The 26,226-nt window shown below is 35.0% G+C and overlaps 1 protein-coding gene across 1 annotated transcript in view; it reads left to right on the top strand.

Annotated features, from left to right (window-relative positions):
- The window catches only part of SPATA17 (spermatogenesis associated 17), a 93,910-nt gene that overhangs the window by 9,099 nt on the left and 58,585 nt on the right, over nt 1-26,226 (top strand). The window contains 3 exon segments of the mRNA XM_068414674.1: nt 6,018-6,068; nt 11,161-11,196; nt 11,199-11,266. Of these exon segments, the coding sequence (XP_068270775.1) occupies nt 6,018-6,068; nt 11,161-11,196; nt 11,199-11,266 (155 nt within the window).

Below are 26,226 nucleotides of genomic sequence, written 5' to 3'. Positions count from 1 at the left end.
TAAAAAAATTGTAGAGTAGTGAATTTCACTTCAGAAACAAGGCGATTTATGTGTTTCTGTGTTTTTCAAGATGAGAATAAGAACCATGTCAGTTTTTGGCATCTGATGATTAGGTCTTTAAGAGGGCTTAAGCAGGATGAAGATCTTATGGTGGCCATTTTACATATTTTTCAATCACCCCCAAATTGTAAGGAGCTATCTCTTGGCCATCCCATGTTCAAATGCCAGTTTCTTTGTTGATAGTAATCACTTTCCTATTTTAAACAGAATGATGTCACTTCAGAGACTTATTTTTATATATAAAGGTTGTAAAAACAGTGGTGCCCAGATAAGAATTAAAATAAACACATCACCACTGTGCCTACTGCCCGTTGCACTGTTCTGAGTGGTGTCCTTAGGTGAGATGGCAAGATAATTGTTCCCAGGTAGCCAGCCTGCAACGGCATTTAGAATTGGTGCCCACTGACAGGATGAGAGGCAGTAGGCACAAACTGAAATACATCAAATTCTACTCAAAGGTAAGAAAGAACTTTTTTTACTGTGAGGGTGATCAAATACTGGAATGGGTTGCCCAGAGAGTGCGAGCTGTGCTTGTGGAATCCATCCTTGGAAATACTCAAAACCCAACTGAACGAGGTCCTGCACAACTTGCTCTAAATGACCCTGCTTTGAGCAATTTTTTGGAGCTCCAGAGGTCCCTGCCAACCTCAATTGTTCTATGCATCTATGAAATTGGAGTTCTTTTACCTCATCTAGTTGACAGGGTGGTGTCAGGGCAATGGTTGGACTCGATGATCCCAGAGTTCTCTTCCAACCTGGCTGATTCTGTGATTCTGTGATTCTGTGATCTCTTTATTACTTCTTTCTTCTTTTGCCCTCTCTTATTAAAAAATACCAACAGTTACATTTTAAGATAAAGAGCCTTTAAAATTAGCACACATTTCCTGTAATAACCAAGCCGAGATAACTCGCATCATAACCTCAGCTTTCCATTCTTGAAACATATTTCTGAAAAGAAAAATAATTTTTTAAAAATGCTTTAACCAATAAAGCCTGTTTTGTATGTTGTTCTTCAAATACACACAACTGACAAGCCCTTGCCATGTCTGAAGTCTGTAGAATAATGTAGGACAAAAAATCGTGCAAGCTCATACTTAATACACACATTCTAAATCAGACCATGAATTCATCCAGTTTCTGGATACCAGTACTTATCTAATATTACCCAGGGATCTAGAGAAACAGAATCTCATCAGCAAGCTTACAAATTCTACAGCAATCAGCATAGAAAACAATCTTTTTCCCTCAAATGCTTCATTTTGCGCTTTGCCGTCTCTGATTGGAGAGGACTAAATAGGACAGCCTGATTGGAAGCCAACCTGAAAGCCATGCAAATAGCAGATAAAAAGGCACCTTTTTCTCCCTTTAGACTGCTATATTCAGTATTGTATGTTTTGGGGTGGGCATAAATATAAAGTTCAAATTTCTTCCCTATATTCATTGTTATACTATCTTTACTCGATCAATGGCTGAATTTGGAATATTTTAAAATATTCAGCAATATAAGCTTAGCAGCTTAACACAACTTTTAAGTTAAAGGATCAGTTACTGTTTGCATTGAACTCTTACTAATTGTTTTAATGACTTCTGATTATGAAACACAATGATACATTTGACATGATAGTTCCTAGAATGGTTAGAAAGCGGCCCAGCGGAAAGAGACCTGGGGGTGCTGATTGACAGCCGGCTAAACATGAGCCAGCAGTGTGCCCAGGTGGCCAAGAAGGCCAATGGCATCCCGGCCTCTATTAGGAATAGTGTAGCCAGCCGGTCTAGGGAAGTGATCGTCCCTCTGTACTCGGCACTGGTGAGGCCGCACCTTGAATACTGTGTCCAGTTCTGGGCCCCGCACTTCAAGAAAGATGTTGAGGTGTTGGAGCGAGTCCAGAGGAGGGCGACCAAGCTGGTGAAGGGTTTGGAGGGTATGACCTATGAGGAATGGTTGAGGGAGCTGGGGTTGTTTAGCCTGGAGAAGAGGAGGCTCCGAGGTGACCTTATTGCAGTCTACAACTACCTGAAGGGAGGTTGTAGTGAAGTGGGAGTCGGCCTCTTCTCCCAGGCAACTAGTGATAGGACAAGAGGACAGAGCCTCAAGTTTCGCCAGGGGAGGTTCAGGTTGGACATTAGGAAGCATTTCTTTTCAGAAAGGGTCATTAGACATTGGAATGGGCTGCCCAGGGAGGTGGTGGCGTCACCATCTCTGGATGTGTTTGAGAAAAGACTGGACATGGCACTTAGTGCCATGGTCTAGTTGACATGGTGGTGTCAGGGCAATGGTTGGACTCGATGATCCCAGAGGTCTCTTCCAACCTGATTGATTCTGTGATTCTGAGATTCTGTAACTACAAAAAAAATTGGTCACTTTAAAAATTGTCCTCTGATAATGACTGGATTGGTATCTGCTGCCAGCAAACAAGGCAAAGCATATGCACAAAATACCCATGATTACTTGATAATAAATCATTTTAATGATTATATTCAAAATTGTGAAATGTGAGTGGTACTGGTGCGGAAAATAACGAAGGCTGAGGCTCATCAGATTGGCTGTCCATATGCGCATCACTACTCATATTTCATTCGTTACTCCTCTAGTGCCTTTTCTTTTGACTGTTAAAATAGATGAAGTTAAAAAAAACTGTTGATGGTGTTTATAAGACTAAAGTTATGTGCCTTTCTATATTCTAAATATAGGTGCTTTGGTATAAAGCTTTGTTTCCTAATATTAATCTCAAGCTAAAATTAAGAACTGCGCTCCTATAGTTTTCTTAATAACTTAGTTACATTGATTGTGCTGGATTCTGAAAGTCTTGCATGACCTGCAGGAAAGTACGAGTTTTAAAACCAGGCAAACACCAGAATATGAGTCAAACCGTACGTCACTGTTTCTTTTTGCAATATTTCTCAAAGTCAATAAATCACTTGTTAAAGCAAAAGGAATTGTAACATTTCATTGTTATATGAAGTCAGCACACATGATAGCCATATTTCCAGCTCACTTTGGAAGGAGAAGCAGTTGAAAAAAGTGAATATTTTATGTGATGTAGTTTGACACCACCCTAAATAGTTCAGCTTCAACTCAGTAACCAGTTTTAAATAGTCCCAGTCCGATAGGAATTAGGCAAATACCTGTTTGCTGTATTAAAAAAAAAATGTGCCTGTTCCCAACTTAGACCATGTGGTGGTTCCTTCTCTTAATCTGCTCTCAATCAAATTTCTGGTTCTCCTTTGAATTTGTCACTTTGTATTAACTGTTTAAAGAAAAAGAAAACACCAATCAGGATCAGATGACATTTGTAGGTGATTCCCAAACATGTTTTTAAACCGAAAAGGGGAAAGTAGTACAACAGTTTATACACAAAAGGCTTCAAATGTATTTTGAAATCATAAAGTTAACTAGTAGAGAGACCTGTGTATTAACATTAGAGACAGATACAAAAACTTCATGGTTCAGAAGTGGAGGTGGTACATGTGGGTGAGATGGCAAGATAATTCTTTGCAGAGAGTCAGCCTTGCAGTGTCACCTTGGAATTGGCACACAGTGAAAGAATGAGAGGCAATGCAATGGGCACAAGCTGAAATGCAGGTAGTTCCACTTAAGCACAAGAAAGGAGTCTTCCGGACAAGAAGGCCCCAGTTCAGGAAAGAATCTTTTGTTTGCTAGGAAAGCACATAAATATAGACTTAGATTGAAGCACTAGATTATGGTTATGCTTTTGTGAATAGGGATGAACACATTCTCCATCACTTGTAATAGCAGAACTAGTACATATTATTCTAATCAGGATTAGAAAACAGAGGGCAAATCCACATGCAAAAGAACCTAGACGGTTACACAGGCTTTGGCTTTTGGTGCAAGGATAAGGTTGTAAGACATTTATATGAGCAATTTTGCATTTGGCTGACTTGTGATTCAGAACAATGTTGAGTAAAAGCAGGAATGCATAATTTCCTTTTTATTGTGACTGACCTTCTTAAGTAGTGGTAGGGTAAGGCCTGGATTTCTCACACGTAAGTGAGGTATGCAAGTAAGGACCCTAGCTGCCACTGACTATCTCTGTAAAGAGTAGACAGAGATGCAATTGCAGAGCTCTTCAACACTTTGCCAAGCTCAGAGGGAAAGTGCTCCCACTGTCTTTCAGTACTGATGGTATAAAGAGCATAATAAAGTCAGGTCTCCAGTTTAGGTTCGTCAGTGAAATGGGGTAGATTCAGACCTAAGTGTTCACAGCCTTCAAATATGAGAAGAATAAACGAAAAATTGTGAGATGATTGTTTAGTTTAAGCATTGATGGACGGAATCTGATGATCATTTTTAAGATTAGGAATTTCCATTAAAAATGTACTTTATCTATTTGGTGATGCGGCTGCTTTTACATTCCCTTCCAAAGAAAGAAAAGATGAGCTGCAAAGCAAAATTGTATCAATTTAATCGAAGAGTTTAAGAATATATTTAGAGTTGGCAACCATTATTTCATTCGAATATTAGCTATCTACAGTTAGTATCACTCAGAAAACATTTATGGAGACAAAAGGAGAGATAGCATCCACTATTTATTCTCATTCATACCTTTGGGGCGGAGATTCCCTCAAATATCTGTATATGTGTGTGTATACATCTACACATATATATGAAACTTTTTTGAAATTTAGCAGTCCTGCATTTTTCTTTCATATAAGAAGTATCTTTTCTACTGTTTCCGTTATTAGTAGATTGGTATGATATTAAAGTGAGCATTTAAAATGCACCTTAATTAAACTGCAGGAATTATGCCTTGCTTAATGTAATGAAGAAAGAGAATTTAAAATGAAGTAGCATCATTGTGTTCATTTGTAAATAACATATTGCAGCCAACTGTTTCTTAATTGCCCAGACTGTTGATAAATAATCCAGTCCTGCTGCTCTCCACAGACAATTTGCTTTGGATCAGACTAGGCAATTCAAATAACACTAATTACAGTGAAACCCTTTTATAGTGAATTCCTGTTTGCCATGGGGGAGAAAATCACTATATCAGGGGAAAGCACTTTTGCCTTTGATTTGTGTCTAAAACATGAGAAACATAAAAGCTGCATGTTGTGCTAAATAAAGGACATACTCGTGCATTCAAAGTACTTATATTTTACTTTTTATGATACAATTGTGAATTATGTTCATTTTGCATTTGTAATTAGAGGGCGGAACAGATGTGAAAGCTTAGTTTAAAGTGATGTATCCATTAAAATAACCTATGCTGCCAAGTGATTGCTTAGTATAATAGGGGATTCGTTCACTATGAGAGGAATTCTACTTTATTGGAAGGAAACCAGGACTTCAGGAAACGTTTTCTGTATCAGGGGATTCACTGTAACATGGTATCATTGTATTTATGATTTTATGATGTCAAAATGAATATTAAATGAAACAAAATTCCCAAGGATTACTTGGGAGGCAGCTAAGTACATAACATTTAGTACAGATGGTTGGAAGGCACAATTTTGCTCCATCACTGCATCCATATCCTTGAATGATTTCGACTGAAGACAGCATTTCTTTGAATTTTTCATTAAACCAGACGTCTTGAAATATGAATTCCTTTTATGTTTCTGTGAGTTTTGGCTAAAAGAACCCCAGTGAATAAATCATACAATACTACGTGTCACCAGCGCTTGTGAATATTTCTGCTTTGTTATTCTACTCTCAGTAGAGCACCATTGATTATCAAACTCAGCGGAGAGCATTTTATGATCATATATCTCCATTAGCTCCTAGTTTGACTACCATAGATTTTTCTGGTTAAGTCTGCATTATGTATTAGGAAGCCTATCTCTTCAATACAAAGTTTGATTTTATTCTCTCTAAGCCTAGAACTCTTATTATGTATTATGTATAACGATTCTTTTCTTTTATATGTAAAAATAGGAGCACTGTCTTTGTGTAACTGAAATATATGCCATCTTTTTTTTTCTTTGATTCACAGACAGCATATTTTATTATGAAGATGAATTTCTACAATGAAATGGCTGTCAGGGTAAATATTTCTTCACTTGTTAAACAAATGAAAAGTCAATTGTGCTCCGAATTTGCTTTTAATAAAATGAGCAAACCAGAATAATATACACTTGATTGATATGCTGATAGCAACAGTGGGAAATAGTATGTAGTTAAAAATTAAAGTTACACTCAGTAGTCTGAGTAGTATTCGAAAACTGTAGCTGAATTTAAGGCATCTGCATGTGTCTTACCCTATTTAAATGTTCATTGTACCTTGCCATATACTATACTGATAAAAAACCCAAACATTCTATCTGTGAGTATTCTTGCAAATGGAGACATATGTTTACAGTTCTGACAAACTATAGGGCTTTTATGGTCATTGATGTGGCTGTGCTTGACATTTGATGTATTGAATCTCAGAAGAGTTACTCAGAAAGCACAGGACAATTTCATTGTCTAAACGCAGAGGTGGAACTACACTGAATTCCATATTGGTGATATTATGAGTGAATTTTGCTAGATGAAGAAGGGTATGAACAGTCCCTTGAACTTTAATAAATATACAGCAAATGAAGTTTGTTATGGGGAAAGCTGCAAAATATATTTAACTAGAAATTAGCATTTTCTTTCCTGAACTTTGGAACTTGTACTTAAACAAACGTGTAAAACAAACATGGGAAGGGGACATGAGATAATTCTTGAGATGAAATCTTTTATCTTTATTTATTTTGTGGAATAAACTGCTTTACTTTAAAGGCCTATATCTTTTACCTTTTGAGTTCTACCAAATGTAGGAATGTGGTGGGGATGGAGAGTAACCCAAGGAAACTCTGGTAAAAGTAGGAAGATTCTCAGAACTGATTTTAATTTTGTGGCTTTTCTGGTTCCAGAATAACTCAGACTCAAGAGATGTCTTCCATAAGGTTTTTGACTTAATGCTGGTTCTCTCAAAGGTGCAAAATAGAATGTTACATTGTTGCTTGTTAGAGAGCTGAAGGTGTTTAATAGCAATCTAATTCCTCAGAAAATGCATTTTTTTTTTTTTTTGGTTTTAGTTTATTCCTTAGTTAGCTGGTTTGAAAGTATTCCACAGTGGGTAAGTGCTGTATACTCATGCATCTGAAATCAGTGAGAAAACACAAGATGCAAGCCAGCTTTTAAAAGTTGGCTGTGTACTTTTAGAAGGCATTTGAAAACCAAATTTCAGATGTAATTATGTATTCCAGTCAAATGGAGTTTTGCATTTGGTCTTTCATTTTTAAAAGAATTGAATGTGTTCCCATTCATTTATAATGGAATATAATGTTGAATCATTAGGTGATATAAATCTACAAAGTACCATTTTTTCAGGTCATCGTCCTTTTCTTTAATGGAAATTTAAATCAGTAGAAAACAATAGAACAGATCTTTATTTAGTTCCAAATGTCAATATCCGATTCTCCTCTGTCTAAATCTTGTGCAGCCATATCTGCAGAGCAAATTTAAAATGCTACCATTTTGAAACACTGATTTTTTTTTTTTTTTTGCTGTTATCTGTTTTTTGAAGAACTAACCAAGGTCCAGGACTTTGAGAATAGAGAATAAGGCCTGTTGGGTTTCTGCACAGAAGATACATGGCCAGACTTTAGGTTTCCTAAGCCAACAGTGCCTCATATTCACACATTGTGAGCCTGATTCATGATTAATATACTCCAGTGTTCTGAAAATAGTAACTGTGTATGTTTGTATATTTAACCACTTAGTTTTGCCTCATAGTATTATTAAAATATTTATTTCGGTTTATAGTTACTGATTAGAAAAGCACTTTCAATTTTGGCAATTGAAGTATCATTGAGGTGTACACATGCTCATAGTTTTGAAGTCAGTTTACATCTGTCTCCCTGAATTGCATTTAGTTGTAACCAGAATTATCAGTTTCACCTTTTTAAGTTAAATCAGAGAACTTGTTTTAATCAATTTCAGTTTGAGTACTAGGTCAGAATATGATTCTTTCCCTTAAAAGGTTTAAGGTTGCTATAAATTTTTCAGCAACAAAAGTAATCCTATGGAAAAAAAAAATATTTCCGTGAGCAGATGGCTTTTGATATATCAAGGTTTTACCATTTGTTTTAGTGCTTAAAATAAACGTTATTTATAAGACCACTTACATTTTGATGTTACTTAATGAGGAATATGCATCATTGATTTGACTAGCTTAAGAGGTCATTTAGAACTTGCCCGTTAACAAGCTGTAATCTGCTGAGGCACACAATGACTTTGTTTAAAATTATCTGTTCAGTGCTGATCAATGACAATATTGTTTTGTACCAATCACTGTTGAAACTTGCTAATTACTTTGAAGGGCATACATACTTGTCTCTTTTTTTTCAAGAAATTTTTAAACATTCACCTTGGAATTAAAAAGAAATATAGTTGTAACACGTTATGCTTCCTTATAAAAGCAAACATCTAGAACTTTCACATTGAAAATGTGAGCATCATCAGAAGCTTTGTGTAAAATGTTCTTTTCCAAAAAGATTAGTGTTCAGTTTTGTGATCTCTGACATACAGAAATCTAGCATAAAATAATTTGAAACATAATGCAGTTTTTCTTACTCATGTTTCATTCAGTTGAAATCACTGAGGTCATTCTGAACAGAAAGTAGTGTAAATAAAGGTAAAATGCGGCATTTAATTGGTACACACCCCAATAGAGATAATTATAGCTTTATACAATTTGAATCTTTTGTCTTTCAGTTTGAGTTTTGATCCTTTAACCCAGAAATATCCAGTTTGCATTTATAACTGTGAGGTGAAGACTGTCAGAAACAGTTTCAAAGGGACCATAATCCTGCATTAATGAGCACACAGCTATATGGGAGCCAAGTTGCTCTTGTTGAGAAATTTCGAAGCCAAACAGAAAAACAAAGCTAAGATACTATTCACATGCAAAGGATTTTGCTTAATCCCAGAATCTCTGAAGGCATACTCATTCTTTGCTCTTTCTCTATCCCTTTTTAAAGCAATAAGATTCTGTATGAGAAAGTGGAGTTGCAAAGAGTATGAAATTTACTATTACCTAGTGCAAAGAAGTGTGTGTAGTGTTTAACCTTTCTTGTTCCCACGTTTCACAGCTGCTCACATAACTGTTTATTCGTACTATAACAATGTCTAGAGGTCCAAGACCCTTTTTAATTCAAAAAGAACTTCAAACAAACAACAACACATATGTAAAAGAAAATACCAACTTTAAAAAATTTGTTGTGAGTCTTATTTGAGAAGAGAGGAAAATACATCGTGATGCACAAAGGGGAAATAGGAAGAGTGTACTAACACTGAAAGTTAATATCCTCTTATTCTTGTTAGCTTTAGTGCATAATTTTATTTTCTTGGTGATATATCACTCAAAGACTTACTGAAGTATCACTTCCTGTGATACTTACAGTCTTGTTAAATCTCACGTGATGACATAATCACAATTGTACCACAAGCTGCCGTCGGTTGAGACTGGATGGCTAGTTCTTACTGTAAAGGAAGAACAGTGTTTTGGCATTTGTGATTGCAAAATGGTACCAAAGACAAAGTATGAAATATTCAGCCCTTCCTTAATTAGTCTGCTTATAGATGGCTCCGTGTGTTACTGTTTTCAGCTCAGGAATGGCAGGAGATGGAAAAACTGCAATAACTTTTGTCAGTTATCACAGTGGTACAGAGAGAAAAAAACCAACACAAACACATGGATTGCACTCCATTTACCGAAGTCATTGCCTTGTTCTGGAAAGAGAGTAAGTTCAAGGATGGAAGAATGTAAAAATAGAGGAACTAGACACTGAGAACAGAGGAAAAGATCATTAATCTATTTTTCATATGTGTTGACCTAGAATATACTGACCTCTTACGGAAAGAAAATGAAGGAGTGAGAGCACACCTCACACAGCACGACTGAATAGAGCAAGTTACATCTTCCACCTGTACATGTCATGGCACAGGGATAAATATGGGTCAAACCATAATAATAATTTTTTTACCTAATTAATACTTACTTTCCATTCCCACAAAACACTAGCCAGTAAACCTGTAATCATTTCAGAAACATCGTGATTAGAATTTTTACGTATCAGAAAGTTTAAGCTGTTCTGTTGAAATAAATTCTTGCGAAAAGTCAGGCTAGACTAACTCTTTTTTTTTTCCCTCTTTTTTTTTTTTTTTATTTTAATAACTGGTGCTTTTAAAAATGCACACAAATAGGAATCCTTTCTGGTAGAGGATGCTACCTAATTTCAATTCTTAATATAACTTTAGGACTAGCTACAGATAAAGATATTTTCTTTCATAGAATCATAGAATGGTTTCAGTTGGAAGGGACCTTAAAGATCATCTAGTTCCAAACCCCCTACCGCAGGCAGGGGCACCTTCCACTAGATCATGTTGCTCGAAGCCTCATCCAATCTGGCCTTAAACACTTGCCAGGGAGGGGGCATCCACAACTTCTCTGGGCAACCTGTTCCCGTGTTAAACTGTTTTTCCAATTTAAGATTTATCTGTTATGCAGGAGGAATAGTGTTTTGGTGAGAAGATTATAATTAATATACAGCAAATATAATTAATGTGCAATAAATAAATAGACATGCATCATCTTACACTGGAGAGGAAAGAACTGCAGTTTGTAAATGATGTTCCCAGAAAGCCTGATTCACTGAGTTACTGGGAAGGCTTCTATTAAGTTTAGATTATATCCAGGAGCACAAAGGTGAGACTGTAGCAGAAGATACTGGTGAGGTGGTGACTCAGTAGGGAATGCATGTCGTACCTGAGAAAAGACACCACTTCTGTTGTCTGTTTTTTACCGTTCTTACGTAAAGCAATGCCACTGGCAGTAGCAGACACTTCTTTTCATTGCCACAGCCCAATATAAACAGTGGTTTAAAAACTTGATTTTTTTAAATGCTGGCATTTAATAGTAAATTCATATCACCATTAACACAATATGTTACGTCCTACCCTCATTTTCCTCATTGAAACATATTGGTGCTTCTACTTGATATCACTTTTGAGGAACCATATTATTTGGGAAATAAAACAGATATTTGATATGCGTACAAAATTTTGATTTGAAATATACTAAGCAAATATTTTATTTCCTCTAGATTCAGAAAAGGTGGCGAGGCTATTATGTTCGGAAGAATATATCCATAATTATTATGCACTGAAGAAATACCTGGAAGCCATTTCTGTGAATAACGAGATTGTCAGGTAAAGACAAAAACACCATGGTAAATCATTCATTTCCTCTTCTTTTATTTGTAAAAGGTTTATGGCACTGATTAAACTATTTCTTTAAGTGTAGGATCCCCTTCATTGTCTTATATATGTACATGTATATCGGGTCATCATTCTCTTTATCCTAAACCTGTGCATGTTGTGCCGCATTCTGTTCTTATTTACATGTGTTATGAATTCAGAATAATTTATATGAATTAATAAGAAGTACGCTGGGTTTATACCAATTTAATAAAACTGAATTTGGCTTTTCACCTATGCTCAGAACTCATAGATTATTATGCCCTAAATATTGTTTTTGTTGAACTAGATTTTTTCCCAGTATACACAAGCTAAAAAAATTTTCTTTTCATAATTTGTTTTGAAAATTGATTATTGACAATGAATGAAAGTGCAGATTTGAGGTTCTAAGTTATACACATGAGCCATACTATAAATATTAATTGTGAAAGATACTGTGTGGACATGGGTGAAGCACACTTTTTTCATAGTTACAGAAGAGGTTAATTCACCTATTAGATTTCTGGCTAGAACTGTTGTTGCTATATGTTCCTACTCTATTTCTCCTATCTGTCCCTTGTTCCCTGTACTTAAGTTGAAAGGTCTCTAAAATAGAGGCAATTATTTCCCTCTGGCACATTTGATGTCCTGATCCATGACTTTTTCTTCAGATAACAGTGGAAACAGACAAAATACTGGGCGACCATGATCATTACTTTCTCATTGTAAGTGAAAGGGTGCTGGACAAAATCCATCCAGTTTTTGCTATTCAGAAAGCCTGAGACAAATCTGCTTTCTGAAGTGTAGAAATATAAGGGAGTCTAGTGAAAAAGTATTATTTCTGTAAGTCTCATCTAGATCACATGACAAAGACAATTCAGCCAGAAGACTGTTACAGAAAACAGCCTATGCAAGTTTTATATGAAGAAAAGAATTATCAAACTTTTTTTGGATGCTGCTTATTAATTTATATTATTTTTCCACAATTATAGCTGATGCTACATCCTCTTTGTCATAGCATTATATCTCATGCATTACATTGTTACATATACTGAAGCATACTGGTAACCGCCTACCTCTAATCTCTCATCACTATTAATTTAAATGTATTCTATGGAGAAAGTTAGATCACAACTCAGCAAAACCAGACTTAAAGAATCTATCATCTCTTCAACTGTACCTTCTTGTTCTGAAATCCTTGAAATATGTTCTCTTCTTCAAAAGACAGAATCCAAGGAAGACTAGACCAAATCGTGGAAAGTAAATGAAGCCATAAATTTTCTGGTCTAAATGAATATAACTGGATGACCTGCAGAGACACAACCTGCTTATCTATTCATAATAGTTCTATCACTCGCTCTCCATTCCCTGCCTAAACCTGGAACAAGGCTCATAACATGTCAGTTAGATTGACCTTGATGTGTGTGAACAAAACAAGATAGCAAGTGGTATTCCTGCTGTACTGAACACAGATTGATGGGAGCTTTGTATTTTATGTCCTCATACCCACAATAGATCTCTGCTGGGTACATCTAACTTTGGAGGACTACGAAAATATTTGTCTTGCAGTACTTTGACACGTTCATCAAATTCTCTAGTATTTGTTCCAGGTCAGTCAAACGATAAAGCCTATGCATTGGGTAGGTATTTAATCAAGGAAATACTTTTGTGCTGTTTTTCTTTAACAAGTAAGGTGAGCAATATGATTCAGGGTACATCAAAATGTGTCAAAGTTGGTATGTGTGAGCTCTTACCTGGCAACTGATACATTGATATTCTGCTAATTTGAGTTCTGTCTTCTGGAGCTCGCAGAAATATATGTATTTCAGGTTAAAAAATCCATCTTTCAGATTTAAAAAAAAAAAGAAAAATTAATTTTTGAGTGAATTTGATCAAATGGGTCATATAATTTCAGTTTAAAATACATAATTTCTCAAGTGCAATCAAGAACCACTGCAGTAATCTCTTTACTGGGGTACATTTGAAAACTAATGTGTATATTATCTTCAACATTCTTCTTGTGAAATCTAACAGATGTTTAGTGAAGATCAGGTGTAGGCTCTCAGCCAGATTTTTCCTGTCATTGGGTGAAGTTGCTGCCAACTACTTTTGGCCCCAAGGTGGCCTACTGTGTTTCTTACGAGGAATACTGAACAAGGTGGAGGAGAGATTCTCTGCATATTTTCATCAGCCATCACATCAAATGTGGAAGAGTATAACCTCATTGATCGTAAACATTTTTGTGTATATAAAATAATTGCAATTGTTCATTGTAAAAAACACCAGGCAACTGTCTGAAATTATAGGAGTGCATTTATGAACTGGCTGGGTGTTATTCCAGCATCAGCATTATGGAAATTTACATGTTGGTGGACAGAGCCACTAATACACTTGTGCACTTAGATTAGGCTGGCTTTGAGTGTTTCACATCTCTAGAAAACTACAAAACAACACAATGATACATGAAGTAATGCTTTTTTTTAAATCTGTCTTATACCTGTATTCATCAGAATATATGCATTAGTGGAGTGTCAGTGCTAGTACAAACCAAGTTTCTCCACAAATAACAATAGAACTACAGAAAACCAGACTGATTTTAAGAACTCCAGAGTGGTATAACCCCCTGCCCACCCCCTCCAAAAAAACCCCAAAACAACAAAATGCACACTAGAAGTTTATAATTTCAAAAGTTTGTTTAAACTGTATTCTTTCTGGATATATGACATAATTCTAAACTGAACTACAATATATGATTCTCAGTCTTATCTTCTAGAATAATGGTGACAGAATTTTTCTTTATCAACAACTACCTGAAATCACATTGCAAGTCCTTCTGAGATGTATTTTTACCTCTTGGTCTCCAGAACCAGGGGTTACACTTAATTTTCTTCTCTTTCATTAAGGAGGAGCCTGTATTGAATTACCACTCGTTTCTAAGAAAAACTTCAGAGGAAGTTACCATGAAACTTTGGACATTCTGTTAGTTTCTTATAAGAGTATCTTATGAGTCACTGAACAAAGTTTGTTTTCTTCTCTCTCCTCCTTCACCCTTTTTTTAAAAATACAAGACACTTCCCTTACTAAGGGGTTTTCTCAACCAGTAGCCACATCTTTACCATTCAGCTTTAATACAAGCCGTCCTTATTTAACAGCTGCCCTCATTTAGTAGCCAGACCTTTATCATTTGTCTGTACTGTGAAAACCCCAGGAGAAAGTAAACTTAATAGAAGCTGCCCCAGTTTAAAGCCATAGAGGGATGTAATTAAGTTTAACAGAAAATTGACCTAAATATAATTAAATAATAATAGGTCATATTATGTGTGAGTTCGCACTCACTTAACAGACTGCTTATCCTAACTTAAGGCACTGTTTTTTGTATGAACTGGAGTTAACTGTTGTCCTAAGCTTCCAGACTGGCTGAAGAGTGGGAGGGTTTTCTTCCAGCATTCCCCTTACTTCCCACTGCTACAAAACCAATAGGTATGATGGCTGCTGGTGTCCCAGTAGAGTCCCTACTAGTTAAGTTTGTGAAGTGATTCGAAGGAATCGCTTGACAGATGGCAAAAGAGTGAGTTTGAACCTAGAACTCTGTCTACATAAGGACATACTCAGATTTTTCTTGACATTTGTATAGTTTAGTTTAGCTTTAGTGTAATGGTGTAATGGGTTTATTAGTCCTGAATTCTGTTTTTCCTAAAAGATTTAGGAATTTCTAAACCCAACCAAGTAGGAACCATGTTCTTAAATATTTATTTTACAAATTTTGCTATTTAGATTTAAGTAATAAGTCTTCATCTATAGTGTCCATTTGAATTTAAATAAATACCAACGCATACTGTATTCTATCTGAATATGGATTAGTTGGGTAGTTGCATATATAAATGCATGCATTAAAATAAAATTCCATTACTCTCTCAGTTAGTGTATTTAATTTTAAGGGGAAAATACCTTGTTTGAAACATTCTTAAAGCTGCATTTAACACCTCTAAGAGCTGGCAAAATGGTTACAAGGGTGAAATATGCCAAAAGCAATTAGCATAGGCTATAACTCCATATGATGCAATTAGAATTTGTTTTATGTGGAACAGTTTCCAATCCATGATAAGCAAATGGACATCACTTCACATAAATTAGCATGCTGGTGCCATATATCAGAAGAATTTATGGATGATGTCAGTTGCCCAACTGTGTGATTAACTTGCAGTTCTTTGACTAAGGTTATCTACACACTGGCCTTTAAACTACTGTAAAGCAACTTTGGCTATATGTCAGGTGTGCAACTAGAGATAAGATTTTGGGATGTAGTGCTCCATTTACTGATGAATGGCAACCATTTAAATTTTTTCCTAGGCACAGAACTCACTAAGACAGCAGTATCAGAAAACTAACAAAGCAGTGGCAAGGTACTGACATTTGGGTTCTTGTGTAACCAAGGCAGGTAGCTTAGCTTTCCTGGCTATTGAATAAACACTGACTTAAAGGTAACAGACTAAGACCTGAGTCTAGCTTTAGCAAGCATCGTAGTGCATGTAAACACTGTTATGATTATAAATCATGAATTTCGCACACTTAAGAGGATTGACATCATATTCTCCTTTCCATCGTTGTTGGATTTAGTAGTGAAAAAGCCTTGCGAGTGGCCCTGAAGAGTGACTTTCTTCCAAGTCTGACTAGCTGTTCTATCAGTGGATTTAGTATCACAGTCATCATTAGAGCTTTTTGGTCTTCAAGCAATGTCAGGGAAATAGATAATGCAAAGTGCTAAAAATCACTTCCTTGGCAATATGTATATTCACAAATCCTTTGTGCAGTCTAATTTTTTGTAATCTTCATGAACAGTGAAGTACAGTACTGTACTTCAGTATTGCTGATCATCTAATCCACAATGTTTAGCTTTTGTGCAAATATGCCTGAGTGTGTAATGCTGAAAAAAGTAGGAGTATCTAGCTTATTCTTGATTACTAGAGCATTACTAAGGTCTACTTACTTTTAACATGACAAGCGCTTTACTTCTTAAAACTTTTGAGGTATTGCTATTTTCCATGAAGTGGGCTTGAAATAAATCATCTGTTGTCATAGTAATAGGAGGAGAACTTGCTCAGCCTCTATCTGTCTGTTACTTTCTGATAAAGATAAGTCCTGCTGGCCATTTTTGCAAGTGTCAAAGTGTTTTGAAGAATGTATATATTGTCTTATAATTCAATTAAAATGTTCCTCCTCATTGACTGCAGAAGTAATTGATTCTGTAGTCTACTTTCAATTAGTGCCAAAGCCTTTCAGACAGCTCCTTGGAATTCTTGCAACAATAAAAAACTCATTTTTGTAATACTGTCTTTCACTTGATGTTTAATTAAGTAATTTATCTTCAACCCATCTTCTATTCCTTGTCTTCAAAGATATCTAGAGGAAATACATTATGCTTTTTAACTTATTTACCTGTAATTAGAATTTTCTGAATGTAAGCTTACCCTGTCAGCTTTCTATGGCAGCCATAGAAATAGAGACAAATGCCAAATATGCTTTCTTTTATTTAAATATTAATTTTGACTGGTAGGGCACATAATTTGAGACATCTGTGCCTTTTCCAGAGGATTTTAGGTATAACTGCTAGGTCTTGTAGGAAACTTAGAACTGTAATCCACTGAGGATCCCAGAGTACTTCCATAGCTACAAACCTGATGTTTTTAGGATGAGTAAGATATAAAAAATGAGTTATTTGGTTCTTCTCTGTGATTGACCTAGTTTCCACTGAACAATGTTAAGATGCTCAGATTAACTTAAGCGGGAGTTAGACCAGAGAAAAGCTTTAAGATAATACATTTTAAAGAAACTCACATCTGGTTAAAATATTCTCTGCAGCCATGTATTTCATGATGGTTGTTCCTTCTTAAACATGTTGTCCATAAATCCAACTTTCGTCGCATATTCCGAGCATAAAATCTTCTTTGACAAGCCAGTCCATTTTTAGGTCTTCTTTTTGCCTGCCTTTATACAAATTAACACAATTTCATTTACATATTTTCTTTTATACAGCATATATGCTTATATAACTATAGACTTTTAATAATGCATTTTGCAAAACAAGACATATTAGATGGAATTTTTGTCTTTCTAGTTTGGTCATGAAATTGAAACGGACTGGCTAAAGCTATAGAGCAGGCAATACTCTGTTTTAACTCCATAGGAAAGCACTTTCTGAATGCAGTGAGGTTAGGGTAGGAACCATTATAACTACACAGTAAGCTGAATTTCCAGTGCAGGTTCAGCTAGATGTACCTCATGTGCCTTATTCTATTCCTGTCTCTCTTGAGCAAGTGGTGAAGGCAATCTTACCATGTGTTTAGCTGGTTCTGTGTAATATAGATCAAGTTTTTCAGATAAACCATGAATAACATAAGTAACGTAAGTAACAGGTTAGATTGCAGTCTTTTTAAAAATATGAAGGCTATATTTTCTCATGTATTTTTGTACAGCTCTAAGCACACCATTAGGAGTAACAGATTAAACATTAAGCTTTATTTCACTTGTATCCAAAGGAAAATTTTTAATCTGAGTGTGTAGTAAGAAATTTGAGATCCTTACATTCACTCGTTGGGCCAAATAGTCTGTGGTGTAGTTGATTACTTTTGATGAAGGTAGAATAAACCAGATATGACAACATAATATTTTAGAATAACAATAGTTTTATACCTGTGAGCTTTGAAAGCACTGTAGTGTCTGGATAGATCTTTTATTTTGAAATAGCTCTGTTAGAATTACTGAAAGCTCACAAAATGTTTTCTGTGGACAAAGACTGAATGATCTTAGCATTTTGTATTGTCTTATGTAGACAGATGTCACAGTCTTATATTTTGTCTGAAGTAGGATCTTCACTGTAAAATGAATAGAAAAGGGGAAGAGGCACAGTTTCATTAAGCTCTAACATATCATTGACTGTCAGGTAGGTCTTGTTATGCTGTCCATCCTCATTTAACTATCCCACAAGATCTCTTAATGAAGTTAAGCCCCAAGTTCACTCCAGTAATTCTGTGGCAAGAGTTTGTGCAATGTAACAATTCATCACTTGTCAGGAAGGCACTTTTAGTTTATACATTTAATAAGGGCATCCTCTAGCTTGGTTAATTAGAAGTGAACAGTTTGCATATTTACTAAATGCAGAGTGTCATTGCCACCACGGCCTATTGCCTACATGAATTATTTCTCTATCTGCAATAAACAGCTGGGTAATTATTACTGCCATAATCAGATAAATTCCCTCTGTAAGGCTTTTCTTACATGGCAATTCTTTGAACTCATCCAAAGCTGAACAAAATTTATGAACTCCAGCAGCTAGGCCACTTTTTCATATCGTAGTGTCCCTGTTCCCTATTTCAAGGACATGTAGAGTATCATAAATATTGTGTAAATTAGGAGGATAAATATGATTACCTAAAGATTACATATTAATAAACTTGATTTTCAAAATATAATTTTCAGGTTGTAACTGATTGAATTATAGCAGTTCTGGTTTTATCTAATTGTAGAGACATGACAGGCCATATATATACAGGCTATACTAGGTTATCAGGGAAGAGCTCTGCCACTTGAAGACTAAAGACTGATGAAAAAGTATATAAATATTTTTCATGTGCCTTTTGGAGAACTAGTCATTTCAGCTGTTTAGGTCATTAGAAGTATGACAAATTTTATGTGCCATTTACTCAACTCACTTAACGCAATTCTTTTGTCATTAAAACAAGGTGATGGTTCTTTTTGGTGTGCAATTTTCAGTTTAATAATGAAGCATAAAATTTAAATGCATGAATTTATGTGTTACATTGGAAAATTAGATGTTTCGTTTATTCATAAAAGCAATTTGTTATACAAATGAGTATGTAACTAAGCTTGCTCTGTGCTACCCAGATATTCCAGCTCATATGTGAGTGTATCTACGGATACATGAGTGAGTATGTATTTACACATGACTTAATTTACACATACAGCTTTTCCAGAATGGGCTGAATGTAGCTTATTTTCAAGTTCTCCAAAGAAACCAAAGAAAAATCAAAATACCTAAGTGTCATTTCTTTTAATTAATTCGTAACAGTCCATTTGATTTAACTCCAGAAGCTTTTTTTGTCATAAAGCAAGATACTGTGTGTGAGTGCAACTAGAAAATTGCCATTAACTGCTCACGTACTTCATAACTCTTTATTAAATAAGTAGTATACCTCACAATTTAACAAAATGCTCAGAGTAGAGTAGAATACTCTAGAACAGTAATAAAAAAAAAAAAAGTTGGGTTTTTTTTTGTTCTAGTGATGCTCAAAATAATGTTATTATGAATCAGATGGTCTAGTCTGATTTCAGATCTATCACCAGTATCATATCTTATCAATAACAAATTATAACAATATCTATAAAAAGCCCATTAAGCTTTGGCTGAACAATCTAATCTTGATTTAAGATTAGATCTTTCTATCAAAAGATAGAAAATAACCTTTTTTTTCTTCTCTAGAAGTTAATTACCTTTGGTGTTCAAAGTATGCCCCATATATCCCCATTGAAATAGTTTGATTTTATCTTTGAACCGTTGCTTCTTGTTATACCCTCCTCTACTAGACTGAAAGCTTCTTTACTATCCAGAAGCCATACATTAATCTAGCCATCTTCTAGTATTCTTTGTGCTAAACGTAAACAATGGAGGTAATGGCAAGATGTCGTCTGCGTAAAATAATTTTTGTGACCATTTTGGGTGGACTTTCAAACATCCCTTAAAATATTATCAGGCATCATAACTCAGCACAGTTATGCTGCATAAGAAATTTAAAAAAAACCCTTTTTTTCTTCTTATGTATTTTCAGCTTATGCATTGATTTATACACCTTTTCATCACAGTATCATAAAAGAGCTTCTTCTATGAATCCTACTCAGAGTACCCCTTTAAAAGCCATAGTTCCTCATACTGTCAGCATGATTTCTTTTTTAAGCTGTGCAAAATTTTTTCTTATTATTATCCCCCTTTCAAATTCTTCACCTTGTAGGGATAATTACATGAATCCTTTAAGTTCTTTATCCTTGATAGTGAAGCTAGATCCCAGTGTTTTACCTTGAACTTCATAGTTCCTACTGCCTTCAAACCGAGTCAACACGACAAAGTGTTTCAAGAAAGCAACATTTTCCACCTCTTTTATTGAAGTAGGCTATTTCTTTTCTTGTCCAATTAACTAGCTGATCTGCAAAATGTTTACAGCCTTATCTAACAATCTACTTTGTTCTTTCAGCTGCTTGACACCCAAATGATGCAGCACTCATTAGCCTACTTGTGCTTGGTGGGTGGGAGGCTTCACCACCATCTAGCATTGTGCTTAGCTACTCAAGAAGGGATCTAGTACTCAGATCAGAAAATTCTATGCTTAGGTATAGAGAACAGAATCTAAATATTGGATGTACTCTTCAGGCATGAATATATGCCTAAATCTATAATTAAATAGTTTTGTAGTCTGGTTTATATGGTAGAACCCAAATTTCCCAGAACAAACTTTAGTTCTGAGTATACTTTCTTGCATGCTATACAAAAAAATACCTTATTTTTTTAGATGTTGATTACTTCGAAGTTTTCAGGACAACAAGAGATAAAGTTTCCTACTACTTCTGAAAACTGGGATCTAGTTGATAACTTCAGTTTTGGTAATTAGCCACTTCTGTGTAATCCACATACTTACAAGTACCACTGCAGTATTTAAAAATGTGTCAGATTTCTGCCAAAATAATTACATTTGCTCTATAAAAAATATACTCATTTGCTGTTGTTTTTCATAATGTTTTATGATTCATTAAAATGACATCATAGATGCTGAAGTGGTAACACTGTTCTATGAGTACGGAATTTGAGAATACCATCAGGTACTGTGAAAATCACTACGAAGTTATGAGATTTGTCATTACTGCTTTGGTATATGTAATGGGTCGATACATAAAAGCTCTTCCTAGCCTTGCCATTATAAAACCTGTTTAATGTGAACAAAGTGTATCATTTTATTTGCAAACATATGCAGACTTCTACAGGAAAGTAAGTGAAAAATGTGAGTCAGGCAGTAGATCTTAGTCAAATTGTTTCATAATACCCTGAGAAGGAACAATCAACTGTAGCTGATGACCTTTAGAAGTTATAATGTCATGTTTGCTTTCTAAATCACATAATGTTGACTACTGTGAATGTTGCCAAGTACCATATATTAAAGTAAAAGGAATACAGATATATGTCTACATTGTCCTGCAACTGCAGCAGAAAGATAACAGTTAGCTTAAATGAGTGCATTCTAGTCCTGGGAACAGCTTAACTGTAGCAAAACATAGCAGTGTGCTTTCCTCTAGTTATTACTGCGCAGATGGTAACATATATAAGTCTTCTGGGATTGCAGTGCCAAAAGATAACAGATACTTTCACATGACATTCACTAGAAAAACTTTCAATGGTATTTGGCTGTGTTTAGACATCCTCTTTTAGTGTGTGTGCTGGAAAAATTAAGAACATGACTGCTGCCTTAGCATCTTAGCACTGACACTGTGTTAGAAAATGACCACTGCTGCTAAACTGCTGTCAGAATAATCTGTGTTAGTGGCTCTGTCATCCATTCAGGGCCAGATCAGCTTTGTTACCTCCCAGATACTCATTTCACTATTAAGCTAATCAGTCAGACTGATTTTCAATGAAGGTGTCAATAGCAAACAGAATGGAGTGGAAACATTTTTCCTGTTGTGGTTAGCTATATTAGCATAGACATGGGCATAAATAAAGTTGAACTAGTATACCTGGATCCAGTTCCTCAGCCAACAGAAGCTTCAGTGTGTAAGATACTCCTATGCCACATCCATAATGCGTGGGTTTTACAAGTTTAATTAAATCAACATAGTTTAAGCTAGCAAAACGTCATCATTTAAATCAGAACTTTTACAAAAATTATTTTTAACTTCATAGCATTTTGTGCTGCCAAAGAGTATGAGTTAAATTCAGTTTAAGGATTTATACACACAAGGGGAAAAACATTGGACCAATAAGTTTGCATGCTTCCAGAAAATGGAATAATTTGAAAAGATTATATATTACCAAAATAGATTTAAATAGGTGTGAGGAAAAAATCTCTATAAGTTTTTATTGAAACCTTAATTAGAAGATTCCTATATAATGGATTAGGGAAAATACTCCCTTTTCAGTTATAAACTGGCTCTGCAATCAGTATTTTGAAAAGCTGTTGCACTCTCTTGGTGTAACTGTGCAGCAGTGGAAATTGGAAGGATAAGAAGGATACATCAGTCTGTTCTTTCCTATCATCTAGTACGTGCTGTGTCCTGATCTGATCTGCACAAGGTATTCATTCAGTGGTATGCCCTTCACTGCTATGTTCATCACATTTCCTATGTAGTATATTGATCACATTGTGGACCTTGACAGTTGAACTGGTATGTCACTTAATCTCCATCGGCAGTATACACTATGTGATTAAGAAAATATGGTCAGAGTATGTTCTACTATGCCCAAATTATAATGGGATTTTAAGGTATTATGAATGTCTTTCTGGTAAAATTAATAATAATAGAAAACTGTAGGGTGTTTTTACATGCCTACACATCAACTTTATTTATTTTAATTTTTTTCATCCTAAGGAGTTGTATTAGTTTCCTTTCACAGCACAGGAATGACAGAGCAGTACCATTCCTCCAGATTTTGAAGAGAGTGTCATGATTAAGTTGTCGAATAGATTGATGTAAACATTCACATTTAAAATTAGTAAGAATTTTGGACACCCATTTGTGGTAGGTCTCCTAGGCAGTAAAATACCTCATACCACATAATAATTGGCTGCCCTCTTTTTACTGCAACTTGAGATCAAACATTTTGGTCAAGGGATTCTGTCAGGATACACACAGGAGTATTATCATGGTGGAGAGGAGTAAGGGAAGTTATAGAGCTGCTCTATTTCTGCTCAGCAAATCTGAACAGGGTCATTCAGAGAAAAACACAAAAAGGTTGAGGATGATCAAGCAGTCTGATGGTACATAGCTAACATAAGCATGTAGTATGTGTGTTCTGTTAAGAACTTTGCCTCTAAAGTACAGTGCTCTCTAAACTATTTTCACATCCTAGGCTAGTCTATACATATATTTCATTTTTTCCCAAATGTAATAGATTAAGTCAAATGATATTATCATGGCAGATCGTGTTCCATTCTCACCTACACCAACGTAATGTGAAATCAAGTGGCATGCAGTGATGTACCAAAAGTTTTGTCCCACTGATTTCATTTTCACTTCCATATTCTCTATTTGAGCAGGGAGGATGATATATAGTCAGGAAAGTAAAATTGATTTAGGTTATCTCCTTTTATGCTAAGGTTGTCTACTGCCTATGTTGCAGGAATTTTATGATTTGGGGTCTGAACTGTTTAAAATTACAATAACTTCATACTCTTCTGGGTACTCTAGGCACTATACTAATTATTGGTTTTCTCAGATGCCCTTTAGTTAATATTATAATTTTATGGTTATCTTGTCGAACACAGAATGCCAGTGAAAATGCAAACATAATGCAATAGTTTGATAAAGTTCAATAAATGTAGGTCAGTGTGAATTTGTAAAATGATTGCAGCTCTATGCAGAATTATGAAAATCTGTATATTGCTGAAATCATCACTTCAGGGACCTTTCCAAAAGTGCCAAGAACAATATTATATGTGTATTTTTTAACCTTTATTACAGACAGCAGGAGCACGTCAACAGAATTTGCATCTCATAGCTGGAACCAACACCACTGCCTACTGCATAATGAAGGATCAGAATAACAATAAGTTACCTTGTCATATGAAAATGTTTCATTTCAAACTATATAAAGCAAATAATTTTATCATTAACAAATCAATATAGCTACTTCACAGATTTGTTACACAAGATAATTTTTAATTGTGAGCTTTGAGCACATATGTTGATAATCCTATGCCTATTTTCAATTACATGAAACATTCCCTATCACAAGGAAAACATACTCTGTGTTACCTAATATATTCACTTTTTTAACAAAAAAATGCATCCTAAACTTGTGCTAATAAACTTTAATATTATTCTGATTTGTTGAACAATTTTCAGATCATGATAAGATCCTACATCTGTTAAAACTACACATATTTCCTCTACAAAGATATTCCATAAAAATCTGTGTGGGAGAAACTCTGATTGAACTAAGCTTATATGGGGAGCCAGGTTTGAAGGAAGATGCAGTAGATGCTGTTAATATACGGAGATAAGCTTTAAGATAATGAAAAGGTTATGTGCTAAAAAAAATTACCCACTTTTTCAGTTATAACTGTTTAATAAGCAGTACTATTCCAACTATGAAGCATGCAACAGACAGATCATTTATAAAAAGAGAACAAGATTATTAATTAATGTAAAACATGTTTTGCATTCACAGAACTCTGTTTCTCCCCCCAAAAAAATGATGGAGCTTTAAAAACGCAGGCCAAACAATTTGCTCATATTCAGTTCTTCTACTTCATACTGAACCATGAAAGGTTTATCCTGAAGCAAATATGGTCCAGAGTCCACAGAGTATGATGCATCATAGCTAGTATTCATAATCTCGTATAGTCCCAAGAAAGATTGCTTACTATTGCTCAATGAACCTAGGATATATATGAACAAAGAGAAGGCTGGCAGTAAGTTTAAGGGTTTAATCCAAAGATCATTTAATTTCAATGAAGTTTCAATTTGCTTTAATGGAATTTGGATTTACTTTCTCTGGGCAGGTATGCGTGTAGAAGGTCACGAGCATGAAACTTCTCAATAAACACATTTACGTGCAAGCTATCTGGAAGTCTAACTCTATTTGGAAGTCTAAGTTTATGTCTTCAGCATCACTTACGCTTCTACACATTTTTCTGTATGATAACAGTCAACCCCCTGCACAGTGCCTACCGTGTTAGTATTAATCTGCTAATGTGTGGAAATAGTATACTCATATCCAACTACTTTTAGATTATTTGCTTTTGTTGCTCCTATTCAATTTCTTGGAAGTATGGTAAAAGAGATGAAAGTTTCAGGTTCGCATAGCTTTAGAATAAATCTATATTTATACTAAAACACCTATGCTTTCCAGTCAAGCAATGTTTTGGACTACTACATACCCCTTATTTTGTACTGCCTCCAGGAGAGAATCATCTTGGGAGCTATTATCCCTGAGATAGAATTGTCTGCATGTTCTGTACAACTGTACAGAGCAGTATAATGCATGACAGCAATATTTTTAGCACAACTGACAAAATGTGTAGGCTGCAAAAGTATGTTGAAAATTATATGCAACTGCTTAAAAACCCTCAAACTTTTAAATGGATAATGTACAGCATTAATGAGGATGTGTGATAATCAGGAAGGATCATGATGATTTGGATGATAGTGCTTGTCTAAAAAAATAATGAATTGCATTGAACTTCAACAAGTATTTTAGACTTCAGTTAATTTAAGCAATAATGATTATTAATCATTCAATCAAAGTTATCTGATAAATTCAGATTAATGACAATGGGAAACAATTTTGCATCCCATTATCAATTACATCTGTAATACAAATTTATATTTTTATCATTATTTGAGGGATTTCATCACCAGTTGTTTCTAAATAACAAAGCTTCCATATCCACTCTTGGGAAGAAGTACATGAGTATATATGAACATGACCAAACTGTAGTTAATATGTTGATAGACATTTCATCAGTTATAGATAGCAGTACTAAAGCTGAATAGAGGACTCTGTAACCAAAAAGGAACAAGAAATAGTATTAAATGTGTAAAACATGGACCATACACTGATATTGAAGGTAAAGTGGCATAAAAGAAAAGAACAAAGTTGATACTATGTGTGTTTTCTATTTATTCATTTGTTTATGATTGATTGATATAGA

Source organism: Nyctibius grandis, chromosome 1 (assembly GCF_013368605.1).
Source record: "Nyctibius grandis isolate bNycGra1 chromosome 1, bNycGra1.pri, whole genome shotgun sequence".
In the NCBI taxonomy this organism is placed as follows: Eukaryota; Metazoa; Chordata; class Aves; order Nyctibiiformes; family Nyctibiidae; genus Nyctibius; species Nyctibius grandis.
The sequence above is the reverse complement of the archived record's forward strand: the minus strand, read 5'-3'. Positions and strand labels throughout refer to the sequence as shown.